Source organism: Ylistrum balloti, unplaced genomic scaffold (genome assembly GCF_031769215.1).
Source record: "Ylistrum balloti isolate Yb309-2 unplaced genomic scaffold, AGI_CSIRO_Ybal_v1 Utg370036, whole genome shotgun sequence".
In the NCBI taxonomy this organism is placed as follows: Eukaryota; Metazoa; Mollusca; class Bivalvia; order Pectinida; family Pectinidae; genus Ylistrum; species Ylistrum balloti.
The window spans coordinates 524,666-546,859 of record NW_026782096.1 but is presented as its reverse complement, the minus strand read 5'-3'; the positions used below and the strand labels follow the sequence as shown (position 1 = coordinate 546,859).

The following is a 22,194-nucleotide window of genomic DNA, read 5'->3' as shown; positions in this document are numbered from 1 at the left end:
AATCTAGATGCAGATGATGAGTTTTAAACAATTCTGTTTTTTCAGGGCAATTGAAGGGTAAAAACAATCATGCCAAGCGCTGGGGCTGTGTGTCCCCCTGTTATAACTCCACTCCGGAAAGCTATACCAGGCCTGTCAGGAAATAAAATTGATACATCAACATTGATTGAGTTATGCACTGGTGAGTTATTTAAACTGGGTACCTTCTATCATATTAACACAAGATGACTCCGTTTACTTTTAGTGTTACATGTTTATTTGTAATTGCAGTATAGATATGATATTGGCTTAAAGCTAACATGAATTATTTTGAATTATATTTATTTGTTTTTCAGTTTTTTTCCCTTTATTTCCTTATCAATTGATTAATTAAAGATTTGTGAAATCATGGGTGCATAAGTATTCAAATGTTCAAATCTTAAAGAAGGGCCAATGATTTTACAAAGATCACTCAAACATTGGGTGGAAAATATTCCAGATATAATTGAGGGAGTCCTGCAAACATAGAGATATGCATGATACACATAAAGATCAAGAAATTCCAAATATTGATCAGGAAATCCTTCAAACATTGAACAAAGCTTATTCTAAATATAGACAAAGGAATCCTCCAAACATTACCAAATATAGATCAGAAAAATCTCTGAACAAAGAGTACTTCAAATATGCAGATGAAAATCATATCTCTGAAACAAATTCTGGTTTAATACTCATGAATATTGATTAACAAACTGACAAATAATATGCATGCATGTGGATGTTCAGTAAAAACATGAACCAATGCTACTCCATTGCCCTCTAATAAGCCCATTCCCCGACATTGAACCGGAAATGATGTATCTAGTGGCCCCCTAGGACATTGAAGGGTAAATACAGTAAAGATGATGTTGTATATTAATACTATAATTGTACATTTAATAGAAAAAATAAACATCAAAATAAGAAGTTTAAACAAAACAGAACTATGTAATTCATGCTTTATTTATAATTTTTTTTTGTTTTTCCAGAAACAACAGAGTGTAAGATTTTTTTCACCTCAGATGGCACAAAGCCAAACCCATTTCAGCGCAGAGTTGCTGGACGAGAGGTAACATTCAAATACATTGGTCCCTTTACATTGAAGCCTGGCAAGAGGACTATCAAGGCTATTGCGGTGGCAAGGTATGTCCACATCATTTCACAAATTATGTTACACAAATACTTTTAAATGCAAATATTTCATAAATAATTTCATTAGCTTTCAATAACCAGATATAGCAATAGATGTGAAAGTAATGCAAGATATTATATAGGCTAGGGTTGGAAGTTACAAATGAAATACAACTTTCTCTCCTTTTTTTTTCTCATAATTTTGTATTTTGAATGCGCATTGTATATATATTCAACAAAAAACAGCTGTTTTGCTGTATTTCTTTATAATACTAAGAGCAGTATTGCCAAGAAATAGAACCACATGATACATGATATTATTTTTGAACAGAGATGGATTGCGAGAGAGTGATGTCATGACCAAGCAGTTTAACGTAGAGGATATTGGTCGACTTACACAGCACCTGAAAGATGACAGCACTACAACAGACGACTACTCTGGATTTTTTGACACTTCAGACCAAGACAGCGATTCAACCATAAAACCAAAAACAAAGAAAAAAATTAATAGAAAAGTAAAACACTAATTTCTATACATCATATTTCATTTGTTACTCTTTCCGGTATTCCTAATTTTCTAGTACATACATATTCAACTTTGATAAAAAATTTAAATCAAAACCTGATCTTTGGTATCTGTAATATTGTTTCATTCATGCAGTTGCAGTTCATATTAAAGGTGAGGAACTGCTGAAAGATTCCTCCTACCAGTAGTTTTTATGAGTCATTTTAACACTTGTAATATTATAAACACTAAATTCCACAAGACCAGATTGTTTGTACTCCAAGAAAATTAAGTATACGTCCCTTTGATACTCAATGAATACTTAGATCAATCACAATTTATGATTAAGCCTAATTTTCTTCTAATTCTGAATATTTTAATTCTGGTATGTGGGGATGGGGTAGGGGAGCGTTATAACTACAGACTTAATACATACAGAGTTTAAAAAACTTTCCATAAATATATATATATATATTTTTTTTTTGCATTTTTTGATATGTCATCTTATTTTGTTTCAGAATAAATCACCAGTTCGTGGAAAGTCTCCTCTTCGTAAATCTCTCACAAAACCTCCAAGAGAAGCATGGGCCAGTGAAGCGATTCTGTCTGATACTCTTGGTTCAGCATCTGATGGGCCATATTCATGTAAGCCACACACACACACAAACACTCACAAAAATAACGAATTAAAACATGTAATTATTTGTTTGCATTACTATGATAAGTAGCATGGTACTTCTTATCCCAGTTGCCAGGGGACTTAAGAACATTGGTCTAGCATGTCCTGGGTTTAGGACAGTTGGGCGTCAGGAGCCATTATTCAGTTGATATGGGATTTCAAAATTGAAATGATCCATAACATCAGATAGATACCTGCTATAACTGAAAATCTAATGTACAGAATATTGTTAATCCAGTAAACCCTGCCAGTCAAGGATTTGATGATATTTATCAGTAAATCAGATAGTAAGTATAAGTGACTTACAAAGAAAGGATGGAATTTTGTTGTAAATCGTGTAAAATTTCATCAAAGATAATGCTAACAGTGACCATGATAATGTAATATCCAGCTAGCAAAAAACTTAACAATGAAAAGAAAAGTCAAACAGAACTGTTTTTTAATTTTTTGCAGCACAACCCATACCAGATGGTCCCTTCAATCCCACAAACTATGCTGGAACCCAGATTAATGTGTGGGGAGGGGCTATTCCTACACAGATCCCAGGAGTTGGGCCAAATGTACCCCCAACCCTCTATCCAACACAGTATGGGTACCTTACTGAAAACATGATTAATGTAAGTTAAGATAAAAGGGAGACAACTAGTTGCTGTTTTTGACTTCATTCATTTGTTGATTTTGTTTATGTTTGATGATTGTTTGATTTTGATGAAGTTCAGTGCAAAGTGTTTCCATGATTATAATATTTAAATGATCAACTCTGTTAGACCAGCATACTCATTCAGATATCACAATGTTCAAACATGATTTTAACATAAATATGGACAGAAATGCATCAGAATTACTGGTATACTGATACTGTTTATCAATGTGTGAATTTTTTTCCTTTCCACATTTTGCAGACCTGTAATCCAGATGGCAGATATGTAACTGTTGGTGATATCAAAAGAATGGTTGGCAATAAAAAGCCCCCTCAGGAGCCCCCTAAACCTGTGGAGCCCCCAGCCCCCAAACCTGCTATTGAGTATCCCATTTATCAGGATCCCCCTCTGAACTCTGTCAGCCCTGGTAAAGGTAATATCAACATCGTAATCACTACCACTCCATATTTAGCCTGCAATAAACCCAGAGGGCCAAACATTACATCTGATTCAAAATTAAGGGGTGGGCTTATTACAGCACAGGATCTCATTATCTGATAAATATTGGGGTCATCTTCAGTGATTAATCATTGCGTTTTATGGTTTACTACATTATTCAAAGCATTTGAGTCAATCTGTAGTAAAGATATATTTGGAGCATAACTTAAATGAAAAAAAAGAATTTAAACAGAGTCATTTGTATTATGTGAACAACAAAGAATATATTTGTCATGTAATTTCTTATTGCTGTGATATGACCAATCGTAATGTCATGACCAAATAATGTCACATGACTTTCAGGTTATATTTGATTGAGATGTCATGGAGACAGTAGATAGGACCTTAGTCTTGTTGAGTAATTTGAGTTGAGTAAAGGTAACTCAATTGAAACTGGCATTTATGAATGCCAAAATTTTTTTCCAAAATTTTTAATTAATTGTTTTGTGTTCCAGGCGATTTTAAAGACAACATTGTGCACATATACGCACACATGTTGGAGTATGCTAAGAACAACAAAGACTTTCGACTTCCTGTTTCTGAACCACAGATGGGGAAGGTATGTCAGCATTTTTTCTTTGTCCTATAATGTATGTATATTTGTCCTCCACTTTTGACCTGGTTTGAAGATTTATACATTTAATAACAATAGACAAGTTTAACAAAATCATACAAGTATGATTTGAATTGCTAAAACATTCATCCTAATTCTACCGTTATTACCTATAGTGAATGGAGGATACGATATTTGCCAGTAATGCCAGCTTAACCTGTGTTGGGATATATGTTATGATGAATGTGTATATGGCATTAACTTTTCACTTTAAAGAACTTCTTCTAAATACCCAAGGCCTTAGATACTGATTTTGGACTTGTAACATACTAGGAAGAAGGTTTGCCAAGTATGTGAAAATGAATGATCTTGACTCAATTTTTAAGGTAACAAGAATCAGATGTATTAAAATCATTAAAACCCTTTTCTCAATAACTGATAGGATCCAGGTTCCTCAGTTTCATGGTCATCAGATCCAGTGTCAAATGTGTTAAAATCTTCAAACCACTTCCTTTCAATAACCAAGAGACCCAGGGTACTGATATTAAACCTGTAGCTTTCTAAATGAAGGGCTACAAAGTTTGTTTAAATCAATGGCCCTCTTTTGAAGTCACAGAGATCAAACATGTTAAAATCTTCTAACCACTTCTTAACAACTTTATGACTCAGGGTACTAATATTGGGCCAATGAAATGCTAGGAAGAAGGACTTCCATGTTTATTCAATTATATGACTTTGACCTACTTGCAAGATCACAGGAGTAAAATATGTTAAAAAGGTCAAGCAATAAGCCCAGGGCCATGGTGTTGATGAAGCAGAAGTTTTGGATTATGGACTTCTAAGTTTCCAAAACTGACTAGACTGTCTAGTCTTCTTTTTAAACTGCAGAACAGATGAGATATTCATTCCCATTGGGCCTCTTGTTTTAATACAGGCCTCTGTGTTTATATTTACATTTAACGACAATTTCAGAGGTGATCTTGTTTGTTTGGATAAGTATAAATTATTGCTATACAGATGCTGGAGGCCAAGTTTGAAGATGAAGGTGATGGCTACAAAATTACGGTTGTCATGGCAAAACCCGGAATTCCACGTAAGATTTGATATTCAATTTCTTTTGTCTTGCATTTGTAAATACAAACTTTAACCTATCAGGATATGTGGATTTCACTATTCACTGGTGCTGAAATAAGATGGCCTTGTGAATTTATTGCTATATTCAAATTGCTTTTGACACTGTGAAAAGCACACAACTTTTTAAAACAGGAAAATTTAAAGGCTGTGAAAATGATTATTTTATGACTTTGTAAAAACAATTGTGGAATTTGTAATAAAGAACAATTTGTAAATAAAGGTGTTACTGCTACACCGCTTAATGTGATGATGTAATGACTATGAGAAGTATGAAAATTGAAATGTGTGAAAAATGGTTGATTCATTCTATGGATTAGAAAGGGAAAAATGATCAACAGAAGAATAAACTGAAGAAGTTGTTTATAAAATGGCTCTACAATGTAAATGATATTAAATGTTTTTCTCCTAAGCTACATTTTACTACTCAGTAAAGTGCTGTTTTCTGATGTATTTCGTTGTATGTGCCATATATGTATAATATTTACAATACTTTAGATTGATTGATCCAGAATTTTTGACTTAGTAATTTTTTTCTATTATAGATTATTTTTCTAACACATGCAGGTGTTTTGGGTAAAATAACACGCCTGTTGGAAATGACATGTTATCAAAGAATAAAATTTAGGACTTGCATCAGTTTATTACTAACAGGCAAATCAACCTAAAACATCAACAACATCAAATGTAATAGGGAAAATAGCTAAAACTTAAAGGAATTAGGCTATAGATATGTCTTAAGACAATATCCATGTGTTGGACTGGTCCATATTTTTGGCATATTTTTTGTATTGTAATAATGTTGATGTGGAAAAAGAAAAATTAAGATATTAGAAACATTTGGAGTACCTTTCCATCTGACATTATTGAATCAATAATTGGAGATCCAACACTCCTGGTATAGAAGATTATAATTGCATTCCTGAGTGGATGTGTTGGTAGATCCAACAGTGACTCTTACCTAGTAAACATGCATAAAAATTACAAGGAAAATTCAGTATTCCAGTACATGTTCTTATATTTACCAGCTTCTGGCACTAACACTTTATATCTCTGTTGTAAAGAAATTGTTGGTTATCAAATACCTCGTAACTGCCAACAGAAAGTGCAGGAAATTGAATTCAGATAACATATGAGAAAAAAAATGGAAAGTTGGATAACATATAGAATTAGTAATATTAAGCATTTGTGAAGGCTACCATTGGTAAGAAACACATCTGCCATGGTACAATACTGTTAAGAAATATCACTTTTTTAGGGACCATCTCTGTTTTAAGGGCATCTATATTTAAAATGCACCTCTGTTTAAAGACCAACTAAGTTAACAGACCACCTCTGTTTACGAACCACCTATGTTTACAGACACATCTATTTAAAGGCCATCTATGTTTACATACCACCTCTATTTACAGACTACCTATGGTTACAGACTATCTATATTTACAGACTACCTATGTTAACAAACTACCTATGTTTACAGAATATCTATGTTTACAAATCACATATATTTACAAACTACCTATATTTACAAACCACCTATGTTTACAGACTACCTATGTTTAGAGACCACCTACATTTACAGACTACCTATGCTTACAGACTATCTATGTTTACAGACTACCTATGTTTACAGATTAACTATGTTTACAGACTATTTATGTTTACAGACTACCTATGTTTACAGACTATTTATGTTTACAGACTACCTATGTTTACAGACTATTTATGTTTACAGACTACCTATGTTTACAGACTGCCTATGTTTACTGACCACCTTTGTTGAAAGATAACCTTTGTTTACTGACCACCTCTGTTTAAAGACCACCTGTTTATAGACCATCTCTGTAAAGAGACCACAAACAATTGTAGGAGGTTCTGCAATCATTACTCATTATATAGGACTTCTTGATTAAATACTGTATTATTGAAGAAGGATCAAATACTCATTGTAAAAGTTATTGGTGTACATGATATTTAATGTACTTAATGAATAAGTAAGATGTGTAAACAGGACTGTTGTTGTTGTCTCATTTGGACCTGTAGCAGTATTACCTTTTTAAACTGACCAAACACTGTATTATTATGCTGGTTGTATACACTTCATGTTAACTGTAGTTGGATTCAATATAAGATTGCATTTTCTAGGAATTTCTTAATCACAAATGTTCCAATTCAGACAGGTTATGATGTGTATAAATGCTATAAGTGCCTTTCTGTGTCTGATAAGCGTCTCTGTGACAGTGGTGTAGTAACATAATTGTCAATTTAACTTTTATTTAATTATCAGCAGGCAACTGTCTTGTTTTTTGTCAGATACATTGTACTGTAAAATTGTTTATTTTCATGAGGGATTTCTTTTACTCTTAGTCAACAATTTTTCTATGGATACAAATTGACATGGAATTTAGTACAAGTGATTTTTTGGAAGTTAGATTTATCCATGACATCAACTTCCAATATAAATGCATTTTGTTGTTTTTCTTTTCTCTTTTTTTTGTTTTGATAAAATTTGAGTCCAATTTAAACATCTTTACAGTATAATGGGTTATAGTTAATATATATATTGTGTAAATACCTTCATAAATGTAACAGTGATATAAAGTTATTTTAATAGATAATATTCATATTTTTTTAATATTATATATTAATGTAAAAGGTGTCATTTATAATGAATATTAATGCATTGTTAAATGTGTTCTCTCTTAGAATTTACCATATCTTTTATATTTATATTTTAACTAAAATATTTTACAAAAGGAATGTTTTGAGGTTAACATTTTGTAAGATGTATATAGTAGTGTAAATAGAATGAAGAGTAGTATAGATATTTGCTTGTCTTAATTTACAAGATCTACTTTTTACACGGCACTGAACTGTACATGATATGTGTATAAAGCTTTATATGGCAAATGAATGGAGATTTTGTCTGTTTTAAATAAAACCAGTGTAAACCATTATAAGTGTAATGATTATTTAGTTTGAATATTTAAATGGTAAAATTAAGATAAGACAAGAAATGTACTTGTTTTGGGTATCCTGACTTATTTAAGAGCTTTTTCCAGTGAAAGTATATCTCTGAAATATAATTGTGCTAATTGCATTTTCTGTACCAATTATTGTAGTTACACAAATTCTTCATTACAATGATCTACCAAAAAGTTAATATTTCATTGTGCCAAGTTAAGTACATTTATGGTATCATGACAATTAGATAAGTAAAACAAATTGAAATTATTGTCATGCTTCCTGAAACAAATATATTTTTGTGTTTGTCTATAATGACAGAATAAGAAAAACAATGGATAATGACACATGTACCAATAGTGAGACAGATGAAAAAATGATAAGGCAAAAGCAAAACTATTTGAATTTCATAAACGAAACATGGAAATAGACCTTCATAATCAGTTTCTAAGACAATATTTTAGCGAAAAATTTCATTAAGAATTCAACAATAGTGACTTCATAAATCTGAATGGCTAAAGGACAGGAATAAAACCAGCAAATTAATCTCTGACTCAAAGAAATGGAAATAGGGGTTGGATTGGGAAATGAGTATATGCTGATTTTTTGACTGAAACGCTGTAGATGTCGGCTAATTACAAGGCATGGGCCTATTGTCAGATGTAGGTTGATTGTATGTTGATGGAAGGTAGGTAGACTTTGATTTACAATGTAGTAATTTTTTTATGAAAATATAATATGATTTCTCTGTTGATAGTGCTTTAACTAAATTCTCTATGTTAAATGATGCTGCAGATTAATATGGTCCTATTGAAGTCATTTTAATATTTCTTCAGCACTTATTTGTCTTTCTTCCCAAAGTATTTTCTTGATCTCTCAATAAGATTCTGAAGCAAAGAGTGTTTGCATTCCTAGTGTTATTTGTTGTGTGAATCTTATAATTGAAAAAATGATCCTTCATATCATTGCTGTCTGCTCTACAGCATCTTGGCACTGAATGTTTGCTTTTTTAACACTACTGTGTTGTATCTCCTGTTTTTTCTGTATAAAAAGAGTGATAAACACGTAAGATATGGATGATAATAAGGATGTAAATAAGTTTGAATGTGGAGGCTAGTCTTTAGCAGTCCATGTAAATAGTACAGATTTTTGTAGAAGTGTATTACAGTTGTGTTTGTGTAATATTGTGTATTTTGTTTAAAACATACTTCAGACTGGTAATGCAAACATTAAGCATGAAAGTAATTTTCACAGCCTCAAATCTTTTCCTGTTTAAAAAATCCACAGTTTTTTCACATAATACTAAAACAAAGATCCTTAACTTTGATGTTTTCACCTGTGTATTTCACTATTTCACTTAAGCTTTGGTCAAGGTCTCTGCTGTAGAATAACTACACAGGTGACGTAGAAGTATTTATTGTAATGGAGCCTGACTAGATTGATTGTGGCTGGACAGTGGGACAACAAGGTTGTGGTGACTGGACTGTGGGACAACCAAATTAGTGGTGACTGGATAGTGGGACAACAAGGTTGTGGTGACTGAACCGTGGGACAACCAAATTAGTGGTGACTGGACAGTGGGACAAACAGATAAGTGTTGACTGGACAGTGGGACAACCAAATTAGTGGTGACTGGACAGTGGGACAAACAGATAAGTGTTGACTGGTCAATGGGACAAACAAATTAGTGTTGACTGGATAGTTGGACAAACAGATTAGTAGTGACTGGAGAGTGGGAAAACCAGATAAGTGTTGACTGGACAATGATACAACCAAATTAGTGTGACTGGATAGTGGGACAACTAGATTAGTGGTGACTAGAGAGTGGGACAACCAGATTAGTGGTGACTTGAGAGTGGGACAAACAAATTAGTGGTGACTGGAGAGTGGGACAACCAGATAAGTGGTGACTGGAGAGTGGGACAAACAAATTAGTGGTGACTGGAGAGTGGGATAAGCAGATGAGTGTTGACTGGACAGTGAGACATGATTAATGGTGACTAGGTAGTAGGGCCACTAGATAGGCGAGGACTGGATAGTAGGACAACCAGATCAGTTGTGACTGGAGAGTAAGATAACAAGATTACAATTGGACAGTGGGACAAACAGATTAATAAGGACAGAGCTGTGGGACAAACAGATTAGTATTGGCTGGACAGTGGGACAACTGGATTAGTTGCAATTGGACAATGGGACAAACTTATTAATTGTGACTGGACAGTTGAACAACCTGTTAAGTAGGGATTGGATAGTGAGACAAACAGATTATAGGAGACTTGACAGTGGGACATCAGATTAGTGATGATTGGAAAGTGGGACAATGAGATTTAGTGGTGATTGGACAGACAGTGAGACAATGAGATTAGTGGTGATTGGACAGACAGTGAGACAATGAGATTAGTGGTGATTGGACAGACAGTGAGACAATCAGATTTAGTGGTGATTGGACAGACAGTGAGACAATCAGATTTAGTGGTGATTGGACAGACAGTGAGACAATGAGATTAGTGGTGATTGGACAGACAGTGAGACAATGAGATTAATGGTGATTGGACAGACAGTGAGACAATGAGATTAGTGGTGATTGGACAGACAGTGAGACAATGAGATTAGTGGTGATTGGACAAACATGATTCATTTTTTGTCGATATTGTTGACAGAAGGATTGCACTTGTCAATATCAGGAAACTTATATCATATTATCAAATTATATTTTCTTAAGTTTTGGAGATATTTAATAGAAAGAAATGAGTGAAATCATTGATTTTGACATTTCTTTGTTTATGAAACTTTGTGTTTCTGAACTTTCCCATCACTCATTTTGATATATAATATAAATATTGAGATCTCAACACAAAGATATCAGGAAAGTAACAAATAGAAAATTGAAATATTGTTAAATGTTTCTTATCACTGATTACCAGGTGGCTCTGTGAGAAAGCAACCCAAGATTGAGACTTTGAAGAAACCCCCACCCACAGAGAAAAACAATGGCAAACCAAAGAAAAAAGAGAAAGAAAAGGAAAAACCTCCACCAGCACCTAAAAAATCTGATCCATTCTTTGCCATGGAGACAGAAGACTTACAGGTAGCCACCAACCTAAAAATAAATAAAAGCCCCATTCGTCATATTTATTGATGTTCAGTAAAATTACAACATTTATCTAATACTCTGTCCAGTCTTTTAATAAGTCCACTCTCCAACTCAACTAGTAAGTCCCAACACAACATCTTTTTATATATAGGTGTCAGTGATATTATTTTTATGGAATGTACTTGAAAGTTTGAGTTATTTCATTACCAGAATAGCTCAGTTGGTAGTGTGTTAGTCTGATAATGAAGGGACCTAGGATTGATCATTAGAGGATCTAAAAAAAAATTTTAAAAAATGACCTAATTATTTATGTTTGAGGTGTCAAAATTTTGATATGTCTACCGTATATTAATAAACATTGTAATATTTTTCACTTAATTTATCATTTCTTTGTGTTAGACTGAAGGAACAGTGAAGCCTTATGATAAGTTCAATGCGGAACAAGATGCAGAAGTATTGAGGAAAGCAATGAAAGGACTTGGTAAGTACTGTATCTCAAAGTACAGGGTATGGTAGGCAATACAGAAGTATTGAGGAAGACAATGAAAGGACTTGGTAAGTACTATATCTCAAAGTACAGGGTATGGTAAGCAATACAGATAGTGGTGATTGAGGAAGACAATGAAAGGACTTGGTAAGTACTATATTTCAAAGTACAGGGTATGGTAGGCAATACAGAAGTATTGAGGAAGACAATGAAAGGACTTGGTAAGTACTGTATCTCAAAGTACAGGGTATGGTAAGCAATACAGAAGTATTGAGGAAGACAATGAAAGGACTTGGTAAGTACTATATCTCAAAGTACAGAGTATGGTAGGCAATACAGAAGTATTGAGGAAGACAATGAAAGGACTTGGTAAGTACTATATCTCAAAGTACAGGGTATGGTAAGCAATACAGAAGTATTGAGGAAGACAATGAAAGGACTTGGTAAGTACTATATTTCAAAGTACAGAGTATGGTAGGCAATACAGAAGTATTGAGGAAGACAATGAAAGGACTTGGTAAGTACTATATCTCAAAGTACAGGGTATGGTAAGCAATACAGAAGTATTGAGGAAGACAATGAAAGGACTTGGTAAGTACTATATTTCAAAGTACAGAGTATGGTAGGCAATACAGAAGTATTGAGGAAGACAATGAAAGGACTTGATAAGTACTATATCTCAAAGTACAGAGTATGGTAGGCAATACAGCTGCCTTCTATGAACCAACCTAAGTCTGTTTCAAAGAAAGTTTTGGTGTATTTAAAAAAAAAAAGGGGGGGGGGGCGCTCGCATAGTATTGAAAGGATTAACCTATTGGGAAAAATCTTTTATTCAAAATGGAAAATAGTTCAGGAAGTTTACAGGAAATGGAAATCACATTTTATTACAGAAAGGTATAAATCAATCTATATTACAACAACTTACTTGATAAGACCCAGCTTAGTCAGTCTGGAAATATATACATATCTACATACCTGTAATATATTCTGTCAATATTCTTGGTATGTAAACTTATTTGATACTTTAAGAGAAAAGAAAACTTAATTTCTTCAAAATTAATGATTTTCAAAATAATATTGGGTAATAATGCTTTATAAATTCAGTTGAGAATTTATTTTTTGTTATTTTATATCCTTTTGTCGTTTTTCAGGAACTGATGAGGAGGCTATCACAAATGTGCTTGCTTATAGATCTAATCCACAACGACAAGAAGTTCGGACAACATTCAAAACCATGTTTGGAAAAGTAAATATTCCTTGAATTAGATATTTCAAGTCAAATTTGACTTATTTTGTATGAAATTGATTTTAAAATAAAGTTAAAAATGTTATCCCTCTGTAACATACTATTCCTTACAAGTCTATGTTTAGAAAGGATCAGACCAGGTTTTGGGCATATGTCATATATCAACATTTTATGTTTTGATTTTTTTTTTCATTCTACGTTTACAAAATCTTATGAGTAATTTTTAATGCAAAGCCCCTTTCGCAATAGATATTGCATCATGGAGTATAAATTGCCAAGTTGCTAAGTTTTCAATTCTTGAAAAAAGATACATGACATTTTGAAGTTTGTTTCTTACTCCATCCACTATGTTGTTGATAGAGGTAATCAAACATTTCTTTGTGGTTATCAGGACTTAATAGAGGAATTAAAAAGTGAATTAAGTGGTCATTACCTGGACACATGTAAAGCCTTGCTGATGGCCCCAGCAGAGTATGACGCCTACCAACTACACAAAGCCATCAAAGTAAGGATTCCATAGTTCACACACAATTATAGTGAAGATATTCTGAAACTAAATCTCTTTATAAGGTTGTTAATCCATGTTTTTAGGACCTAGCTATAATTTTATGATCTACAGTCTTTTTTTAAATAAAGAAGTTGGGGTGAAAAGGTATTTTTGTATCTTAGGATGTGTGTAAATGTTGATAAGTAAAACCATAATCTATGAATGTTGTATAACAGAGTATAACAGGAGAATGTTGATCGTAATTTGAAGCTTGTGAAAGGTGAGATATTAAAGAATCTGACCCCGTGAGTTTAGATTTCTCTTCCATATAACAGGGGAATATTTCCTTCTTGTAAATGATATTTTTAACAACAACATTTATCAGTAATGTTCCTTTAGATAATAATTTGCATGTGTGATGTTTAAAAACTTGAAAGTGACTGCATATCATACTGTTACTGTAAACTTGTGATCTGCCATATTCTAGGAGGTATATGTGTAATAGAAATTACAGGCTCAGAATTGTTAGAGAAATCTTGAACAGGTGAAGAGGGGACTGACAGTTATGTGATAAGTTTGAGAATAATGAGTTATTGTGTAAATAAAATTTGAATTCATATAATTTTGTTGTTACCTTGAAACAACTTTAACTCATATACATGTGATTCATATCACAGGGTCTTGGAACAGATGAAGATGTCCTTATAGAAATCCTGTGCACACGATCAAACGCTCAAATCAAAATGATCAAAGAAACCTACAAAGCAAGTAAGTATTTAAAAACAAAGTGAAGACTTGCATAGTTTTATTTCTAGCTTATTTAAAGTCTCAAGGTTCTAGAGTAAAGGTAACTGCTACTATTTTTAGATAATAATTGTCAGTGCTCTGGCAGCTTCATCCCTTGAGGGATTCTCATCAAACTTCACACAGGCAGGGAAACATCTTGAACAGAGTTGTTGATCCAAGGTCAAGGTCATCATTACTATTTACAGAAAATCAGCACTCTAGTGATTTGTTCATTACAGAATTCTGACCAAATGACCATAATACATTATTACACATTGGTAATTAATCTGTTTTGTCAGATTGCCATATTTGCATTTTTCCATTAAAATCAGTTATAAACTAGTTTTATACTTTTTTCCCAAATCAACACCAAACATTAGTACATCACTACATGTTTATGAACATTACAGTGTATTAGTTTGTGGGATCAATAGGAAACATGCATTGCTTAAGCAATACTCTGTATTCATGTTATAGATAAGCCATGTAAGGAAATATATGCATCAGTCCAAAAATTTCTTAACTTCAAGATTCATCTTTTTCGTATTTCATTCTTTAATGTGTTGCTATCTGCCTATCTGCCCAGAATATAACAAAGAATTAGAAAAAGACATCATCGGCGATACATCAGGAAATCTGAAGCGCCTCCTGGTGTCACAGGTTCAGGCAAATCGTAGTGAGAGCAAAGAGGTTGATCGTAACAAAGCTAAACAGGACGCCAAAGCACTATATGAGGCAGGTGAAAAGAAATGGGGGACAGACGAATCTCGCTTCAATGTGATCCTGGTATCCCGCAGCTACCCACAGCTCCGAGCCACCTTCGATGAATATGACAAGTTATCTAAAAAGGACTTTGAGGAAGTGCTGAAGAGTGAAATGTCAGGAGATTTGCTCAGTGGCATGAAAACTATTGGTAGGTGATAATTACTGATAACCTTGGAACTCTCAACAGTATCTCAGTGGGATATTTTCTCACTTATCGTTAACTAAAAATCACATCATGAATTATAATAAATAGCAGTTTCCTTTTACTTTCTGTTTTTTTTTTTTTTTAATTCTTCTCTCTCAGGTAGAAGTTTGAACATTTCATACCCCCAAAAATTTATATCAATTTTTTAAAACTTATTATGTAAACTTAGTATCATGTTGAACCCCTTTGAAAATTTGTATTTTTTTTTCTTCTTTTGGTCAAGACGATGCATACTGTTATATGATTGATGATATAAAGTTGTTTTTTACTTGAATTTGATGAATTGAAAAACTTACCAGATGAATTATTTCCATTTATAATTTGAGATATACAAAATGTATTTAATTTATGTTTTTTTTGTTAATGACAGTACGATGTGTTAGGAACAAAGCTGGCCACTTCGCTAGGCAGCTGCAGAAAACAATGAAGGGCATTGGTACTGATGATGATACATTAGTGCGGGTGGTCGTCAGTCGGTGCGAGATTGATATGGTCCAGATCAAAGAAGCATTTGAAAGTCTGACAAGTCAAACCCTTCAGCAGTATATCGCTGTAAGTAACTGAGACATCCCAGCAGTATATAGCTGTAAGTAACTGAGACATGCTAGCAGTATATAGCTGTAAGTGAATGAGACAATCCAGGAGTATATAGCTGTAAGTAACTGAGACAATCCAGCAGTATATAGCTGTAAGTAACTGAGACAATCCAGCAGTATATAGCTGTAAGTGAGTGAGACAATCCAGCAGTATATAGCTGTAAGTGAGTGAGACAATCCAGCAGTATATAGCTGTAAGTAACTGAGACAATCCAGCAGTATATAGCTGTAAGTGAGTGAGACAATCCAGCAGTATATAGCTGTAAGTGAGTGAGACAATCCAGCAGTATATAGCTGTAAGTGAGTGAGACAATCCAGCAGTATATAGCTGTAAGTGACTAAGACAATCCAGCAGTATATAGTTGTATGTGAGTGTGACAATCCAGCAGTATATAGCTGTAAGTAAATGAGACAACCCAGCAGTATATAGCTGTAAGTAACTGAGACATCCCAGCTGTATAGAGCTGTAAGTGAGTGAGACAATCCAGCAGTTTATAGCTGTAAGTGACTGAGACAATCCAGCAGTATATAGCTGTAAGTAAATGAGACATCCCAGCTGTATATATCTGAAAGTGAGTGAGACAATCCAGCAGTATATAGCTGTAAGTGAGTGAGACAATCCAGCGGTATATTGCTGTAAGTACCTGAGACAATCCAGCAGTATATTGCTGTAAGTACCTGAGGCAATCCAGCAGTATATAGCTGTAAGTACCTGAGACAATCCAGCAGTATATAGCTGTAAGTAACTGAGACAATCCAGCAGTGTATAGCTGTAAGTAACTGAGACAATCCAGCAGTATATTGCCTAAAGTACCTGAGACAATCCAGCAGTATATTGCTGTAAGTACCTGAGACAATCCAGCAGTATATAGCTGTAAGTGAGTGAGACAATCCAGCAGTATAGAGCTGTAAGTGAGTGAGACAATCCAGCAGTATATAGCTGTAAGTAACTGAGACAATCCAGCAGTATATAGCTGTAAGTGAGTGAGACAATCCAGCAGTATATAGCTGTATTAACTACTTATATACAGCATATGATTTTGTTGAATGACTATCCATATGGACTATAAAAAACTGATTTTGGAATTTCTTACTATCCATGTAAACTAAATAGAAATGTCCACTTCTGGTCAGAAATCATCTTGTAATTTTCTATCGAAATTGATGTTTTGTACACTTAGAATTCAAGAATAACATTGATATAAAACTCCTGTGCATTGATATCTCTACAGCACAATGTTTGATCAGATGTTATAAAATATTGTTCTGATCATATAGACGTTTCATTAATCATGAATCTGCTGATGTTGATTTACAGGATGACCTGAGCTCAGATTATCGTGATGTTATCCTGTCTCTTGTCATGGGAGGGCCACCACCAGACAAGGCCACCAAATGTAAGTGACCAGTGGTCAGTTCTTATAACAGGAACCATATTATGTAGCTAAGATGTATCAAATAATACATACCCAGGTATATTGTTAATAAAAAACATTGGAAATCTTCCTCATAGGAAGTATATGACAAATCACTGGGACCTTAAGTGTAAATGCTACCAATGATTGGAATCTAAGTTATTTCCCTTAAATTGTTTCCATTTTAAGTTATTTCACTGGTTTCATATTCGTTCAAGTAAAACTGTAAAATTTTCAATAAAAAGTGTGTAAACTTAATTCTTGATAATTCATGTGTGTACCTGTACATTTGTTATAACCTTAATGTTGTGATTTTAATTTGACAGCTGGCAAGGGCTTTGTTGAAGCTGTGAAGTACAAAACAGAGGAAGAACTAGATGAACAAGTGAGAATGGAGTCAGAAAACATTCAGGTATGTTGTCCTTTACACTTTGATATTGCAATTTTTTAAAAGCATTTTGAAAGATGAACATTTGCATGATTTGTCTGTAAAAACTTCTACAAGAACAGATTTTTCTGTATATTTCTGACTGAAACTATATATTTTTTTTTAAATTCCAAAGTTTCATAAATAATGTTATGCTTTGATAATGTGCCAATTTATTTCAGCACCAACTTAAGAATTTAAATTGTTTAACTATTAAACTTTCATTAATGTTGTACTCACTACTTGTTGTGAAGAATATTCTTAATTTTGTTACCTTAATTTTTTTTTGTTCATGTAGGAAGATCCAACACTAAAGCCAGCAGAAAATTTTAATGCTGAAAATGATGCTGAAGTTTTAAGGAAAGCTATGAAAGGGTTTGGTAAGTGCTGAGTGTATATCAAGGATAAAAACTTAACTATAGCAATTTAAGGAATATTTCTAGGCTAATGATTACAACAACATCATTCTAAAAGTGTTTAGTTTCAGCAATTTTTCAATTGGATACAAATTACAATTTTTGATATATTAAGTGTCTAGTTTATCACTTTTAAAATGTAGTGTTAACTGTTCTTTGTTATGTTGCAGGTACCGATGAAAAAGCTATTATCAACGTGCTGGGTTTCAGGTCCAATGAACAAAGAATGGAGATTGTAAAGACATTTAAAACTATGTTTGGAAAGGTAGGAAAAGCTAAATTGATTCTTTCTAATTTTCAGATGATGTACATGACAAGAATTGCAAAATTTCCCAACATAATCACCATATCTACCCAATATTATGATTCTGTGTGTATATATAGGCCTTTTATGTATAGTTTGAGTTACTGTCCTTTGTTCAAGTTTCGTGTCTGGAGTATAACTTTGCATGCATATAAACAAGGGTAACGAAACTTGTTGTATACGTTGATCATGCTAAGACAATGTTCAGTGTACCTAATTCAGCATCTACAACCCAATTGTTACAGAGTTATTGTCCTTTGTTAAAATTTTGTGACTAGAGCACAACTTTTAATGGTTTGCAAATAAACAAGGATAATGAAACTTGGTGGATACATTGATTATACTTGGACAATGTACAGTGTACCAAATCTGGGGTCCTTGACCCCTCAGTTAGAGTTATTTCTTGTTAAAGATATCTTGTCAAGAGCATAACTTTGCTTGCATTGTCCACACTGTCTTTATTACTACATTGATCATAAACTTTCGTGTGCAGCTTGTATAACTGTGTCCCTCCTGGGGTGACATTTACATAAACACATTGTAAAACAACATGATGTTTAATGTTATTTTGAATCCTATTCTACCATTGTCATTTTCAAGGACTTGATTAAGGAACTTGACAGTGAACTCAGTGGTGGGCTAAAGGTGTTGTGTCATGGCCTCTGTATGACCAGTCCAGAATTTGATGCTATGAACCTGAATAAGGCTATCAAGGTGGGTATATGATTTAATTCACAAAATGTTTTTAAAAAAGTATTTTTGAATCATGTTATTGAAGGAAATACCTGATAGAAGGATTTAGGGAAAACAAAGTGGTTTGATACTACAACACAAAAAAATATTTGATTTAAAAAAAAAGAGTCTGGACAAATTGGATTGGATGGTATAGGATACCTAACTACTATTTAATTTTCTCCTTTCAAAATGTTATTCAATGTAGCTCATTTGATGGAAGGTTTTCATAATTTTGATTGTTTAGCTGTTATAAGTATATCATACATGCTGTCTATGAAATTTACAGGGTACACCTATATCAGGATATTGGTATGTAGTGAGTTATCTCCCTTTTTTTGCAGGGTCTTGGTACAGATGAGCAGGTGCTTGTGGAGATTATCTGTACTCGGTCTAATTCACAGATTCTGGCCTTCAAGGAAGCTTACAAAGCAAGTGAGTATCACATGTCAAATGTCTGTCCTCATTCACAAACTAATGATCAAGATTAATCAATACCAAATCAGTTCAGCTAGTAAGTAGTAATATATTTCATCCAATATAGTTTATATGTTTTTTATAGATAATTTTGCTTTTCTTTTACAAATGCAAAATGGCTACCTTGAATTTACAATATAACATAATTCTTGTTGAGGAGATCACACCGAAAATGATATATAAGATCATACCCCCTGCAACTAACCAACCCCCATCCATCCCAACCCCCTGTACCTCAAAAACAAAATAAAATATAAAAAATCAAAAAGGGAAAAAAACTATACACATGACCTAAGATGACACGTCGTTCTTTGTTCTTTGTTCTTTGACATCTTTTGATTTAGTTAGGCATATTTATATTGTGACATTTTTCATATAACTATTAAACATAAATGTTTAACAAAAAACATGTAATATTTTTCCAGAATATGGAAAGGAACTGGAGAAAGATGTCGCTGGCGACACATCTGGAAACTTCAAACGCTTATTGATCAGCTCCCTCCAGGCAAACCGTGATGAAAGTAAAGAGTTTGACCGCAATAAAGCTAAGCAAGATGCTCAAGCCTTACATGAAGCTGGTGAGAAGAAATGGGGAACAGACGAATCCCGCTTCAATGTGATTTTGGTGTCTCGCTCCTATGCACAGCTCCGTGCTACTTTCCAGGAATATGCCAAACTAGCCAACAAAGATATTGAGGACACACTGAAGAGCGAGATGTCGGGTGATCTTTTGAAGGGCATGCTGGCTGTTGGTAAGGTTTCCTTACTTTATAGACCATCTACTATTCCTACTGGGACATAAGAGTTGGACAGTAATGAGGCTTCAGTGTTTTATTTATTTGAGCAGGAAGTCATTCATTCAACTTGATGAATAAGATATAGGTTTTCAATTTTCCATTACAAAATATTGTGCAGGTGTTGAGACAAAAATAGAAGAAAACAATTGAATAATAAAGCATATACAAATTTATATAACTTAGCTCCATGGTTTGAAGATCTTTGTACCATATAGTTGATTGTTTATTTCCTGTGCTGTTTTCAGTTCGCTGTATACGAAGCAAGCCATCCCACTTTGCAGACGAGTTATACAAATCCATGAAAGGTCTTGGGACAGATGATGACCGTTTGTGTCGAATCCTTGTGTCACGATGTGAAGTGGACATGGTCCAAATCAAGGAGTCCTTCCAGCAGGCCTACAAACAAACGCTCGGCATGTTCATTGCTGTGAGTTCATGTAAAAAAGTTTATTACAGTCTCATTTAAAGTGTTCAAAATTCAAGTCTAAAAAATATCTTCATTACAAAAATGTTTTATTTGGACAGCTTTGATCATTCCTTTACAAAATGATAATTATTCAGGTAAGCTGGATTATTAAGACAAGCAATGGGTACATGTCTGTGCCACTAGTCTGACTTGTCATATTTGTTATAGGATGATGTGTCTGGTGATTATAAGGCCCTGAGTTTGGCCCTGATTGGTGAAGGTTCAACCACTGAAAAAGACAAGACAGAGAAGAAAAGCAAAAAAGGTATGTATTACCAGTTAAACTTTCAATATCAGACAGAAAATTGTGGTAGTTCTTAAATATTTCACTCTTTGAAATCTGTATACACAAGACTAATGCTATTCCAGTGTATTGATTTCTTTTCCCTGTTTTAAATGTTATATCATAGAAAAGTTGCCCGTGTGAAGTCAAGTTATTTTAAAGTTTTGCATCATCATTGTTTAACAGATTTTATAAACATATTTCAGTGTTGAGTTATGTCCCCTTGGTGAGTTATGTCCCCTTGGTGGTTTATAAACGAACTTTTCTGTAGTACTATAAGATCTTTTACTTTTAGTATTGAACAGATGATGGTACTTCTGATAGTTTGGTAATACAATTGTATCAATCTTATCTTTCTTACAACACTTTTTTTCTTCTAGGATGGTTTTAAAGGAGTCAGGAGAAGAGAGTATGACCTTTTTATTTCAAACACATGATTTTATGGAACGAAATGTCCACATTGCAATGGTTTCACCAGGAAAGACAAAATCCCTCATCATCCTGGTATTTGAGAGAATATTGCTTGGTTCAATTTTCCTTAATTTTTTATATTGATATGTTCATGCTTTGTAAAATTATTCTGCTTGTAAATGGAAATATGTGATCATGAACAGTTACCCAATCTATTACTAAGGACTGTTAGATATGTTGATGCCTTTCTACTTTTCGTTAATCTAACTAGTACAGTAATGGTGATGGACTTAGTATCATCATATGTATTAAGGAGTAGATGATTGGTGATAAGAGAATCATAAAGTGCTTCCCTGTCCCATTATGGTTATGAAATCTTCAGTTAATTGTTCTTAAATGCTTTTAATTAAGGTGTAAAACATTGTACATATCAGTTTAATCAAGCTATGATTGAATGTACAGTTGCCCAAATGGTAAGATTTGAACCATTTCCTGCCATTGTCTATCACTTATGCAAAAATAAGTATTTAATAAAATTCTGTGTGTGTATTTTAAACAAATTTTTATTTCAAAATAAAATAAAATAAATAACAAAATTATGTATATTGAAATAGATCATTGTGCATTGAAATAAAAAACAGTGTATGATATAGATTGAAAAAAATGTGTATATATAAATA

General features: G+C 33.4%; 1 protein-coding gene across 1 annotated transcript; it reads left to right on the top strand.

The window, feature by feature from the left end:
- The first annotated feature begins 69 nt into the window (after positions 1 to 69).
- LOC132548929 (annexin A6-like) lies at positions 70 to 21,561 on the top strand. Its single transcript, XM_060212830.1, has 25 exons — positions 70 to 181; positions 1,008 to 1,161; positions 1,481 to 1,664; positions 2,173 to 2,299; positions 2,787 to 2,950; positions 3,236 to 3,407; positions 3,928 to 4,031; positions 5,043 to 5,118; positions 11,045 to 11,208; positions 11,614 to 11,695; positions 12,853 to 12,947; positions 13,339 to 13,452; positions 14,112 to 14,202; positions 14,807 to 15,133; positions 15,561 to 15,742; positions 17,105 to 17,183; positions 17,528 to 17,613; positions 17,927 to 18,008; positions 18,215 to 18,309; positions 18,949 to 19,062; positions 19,425 to 19,515; positions 19,983 to 20,309; positions 20,600 to 20,781; positions 20,989 to 21,085; positions 21,484 to 21,561. The coding sequence occupies exons 1-25, from the start codon at positions 70 to 72 to the stop codon at positions 21,492 to 21,494; spliced, it is 3,312 nt and encodes a 1,103-aa protein (XP_060068813.1). The 3' UTR covers positions 21,495 to 21,561.
- Positions 21,562 to 22,194: the final 633 nt, after the last annotated feature.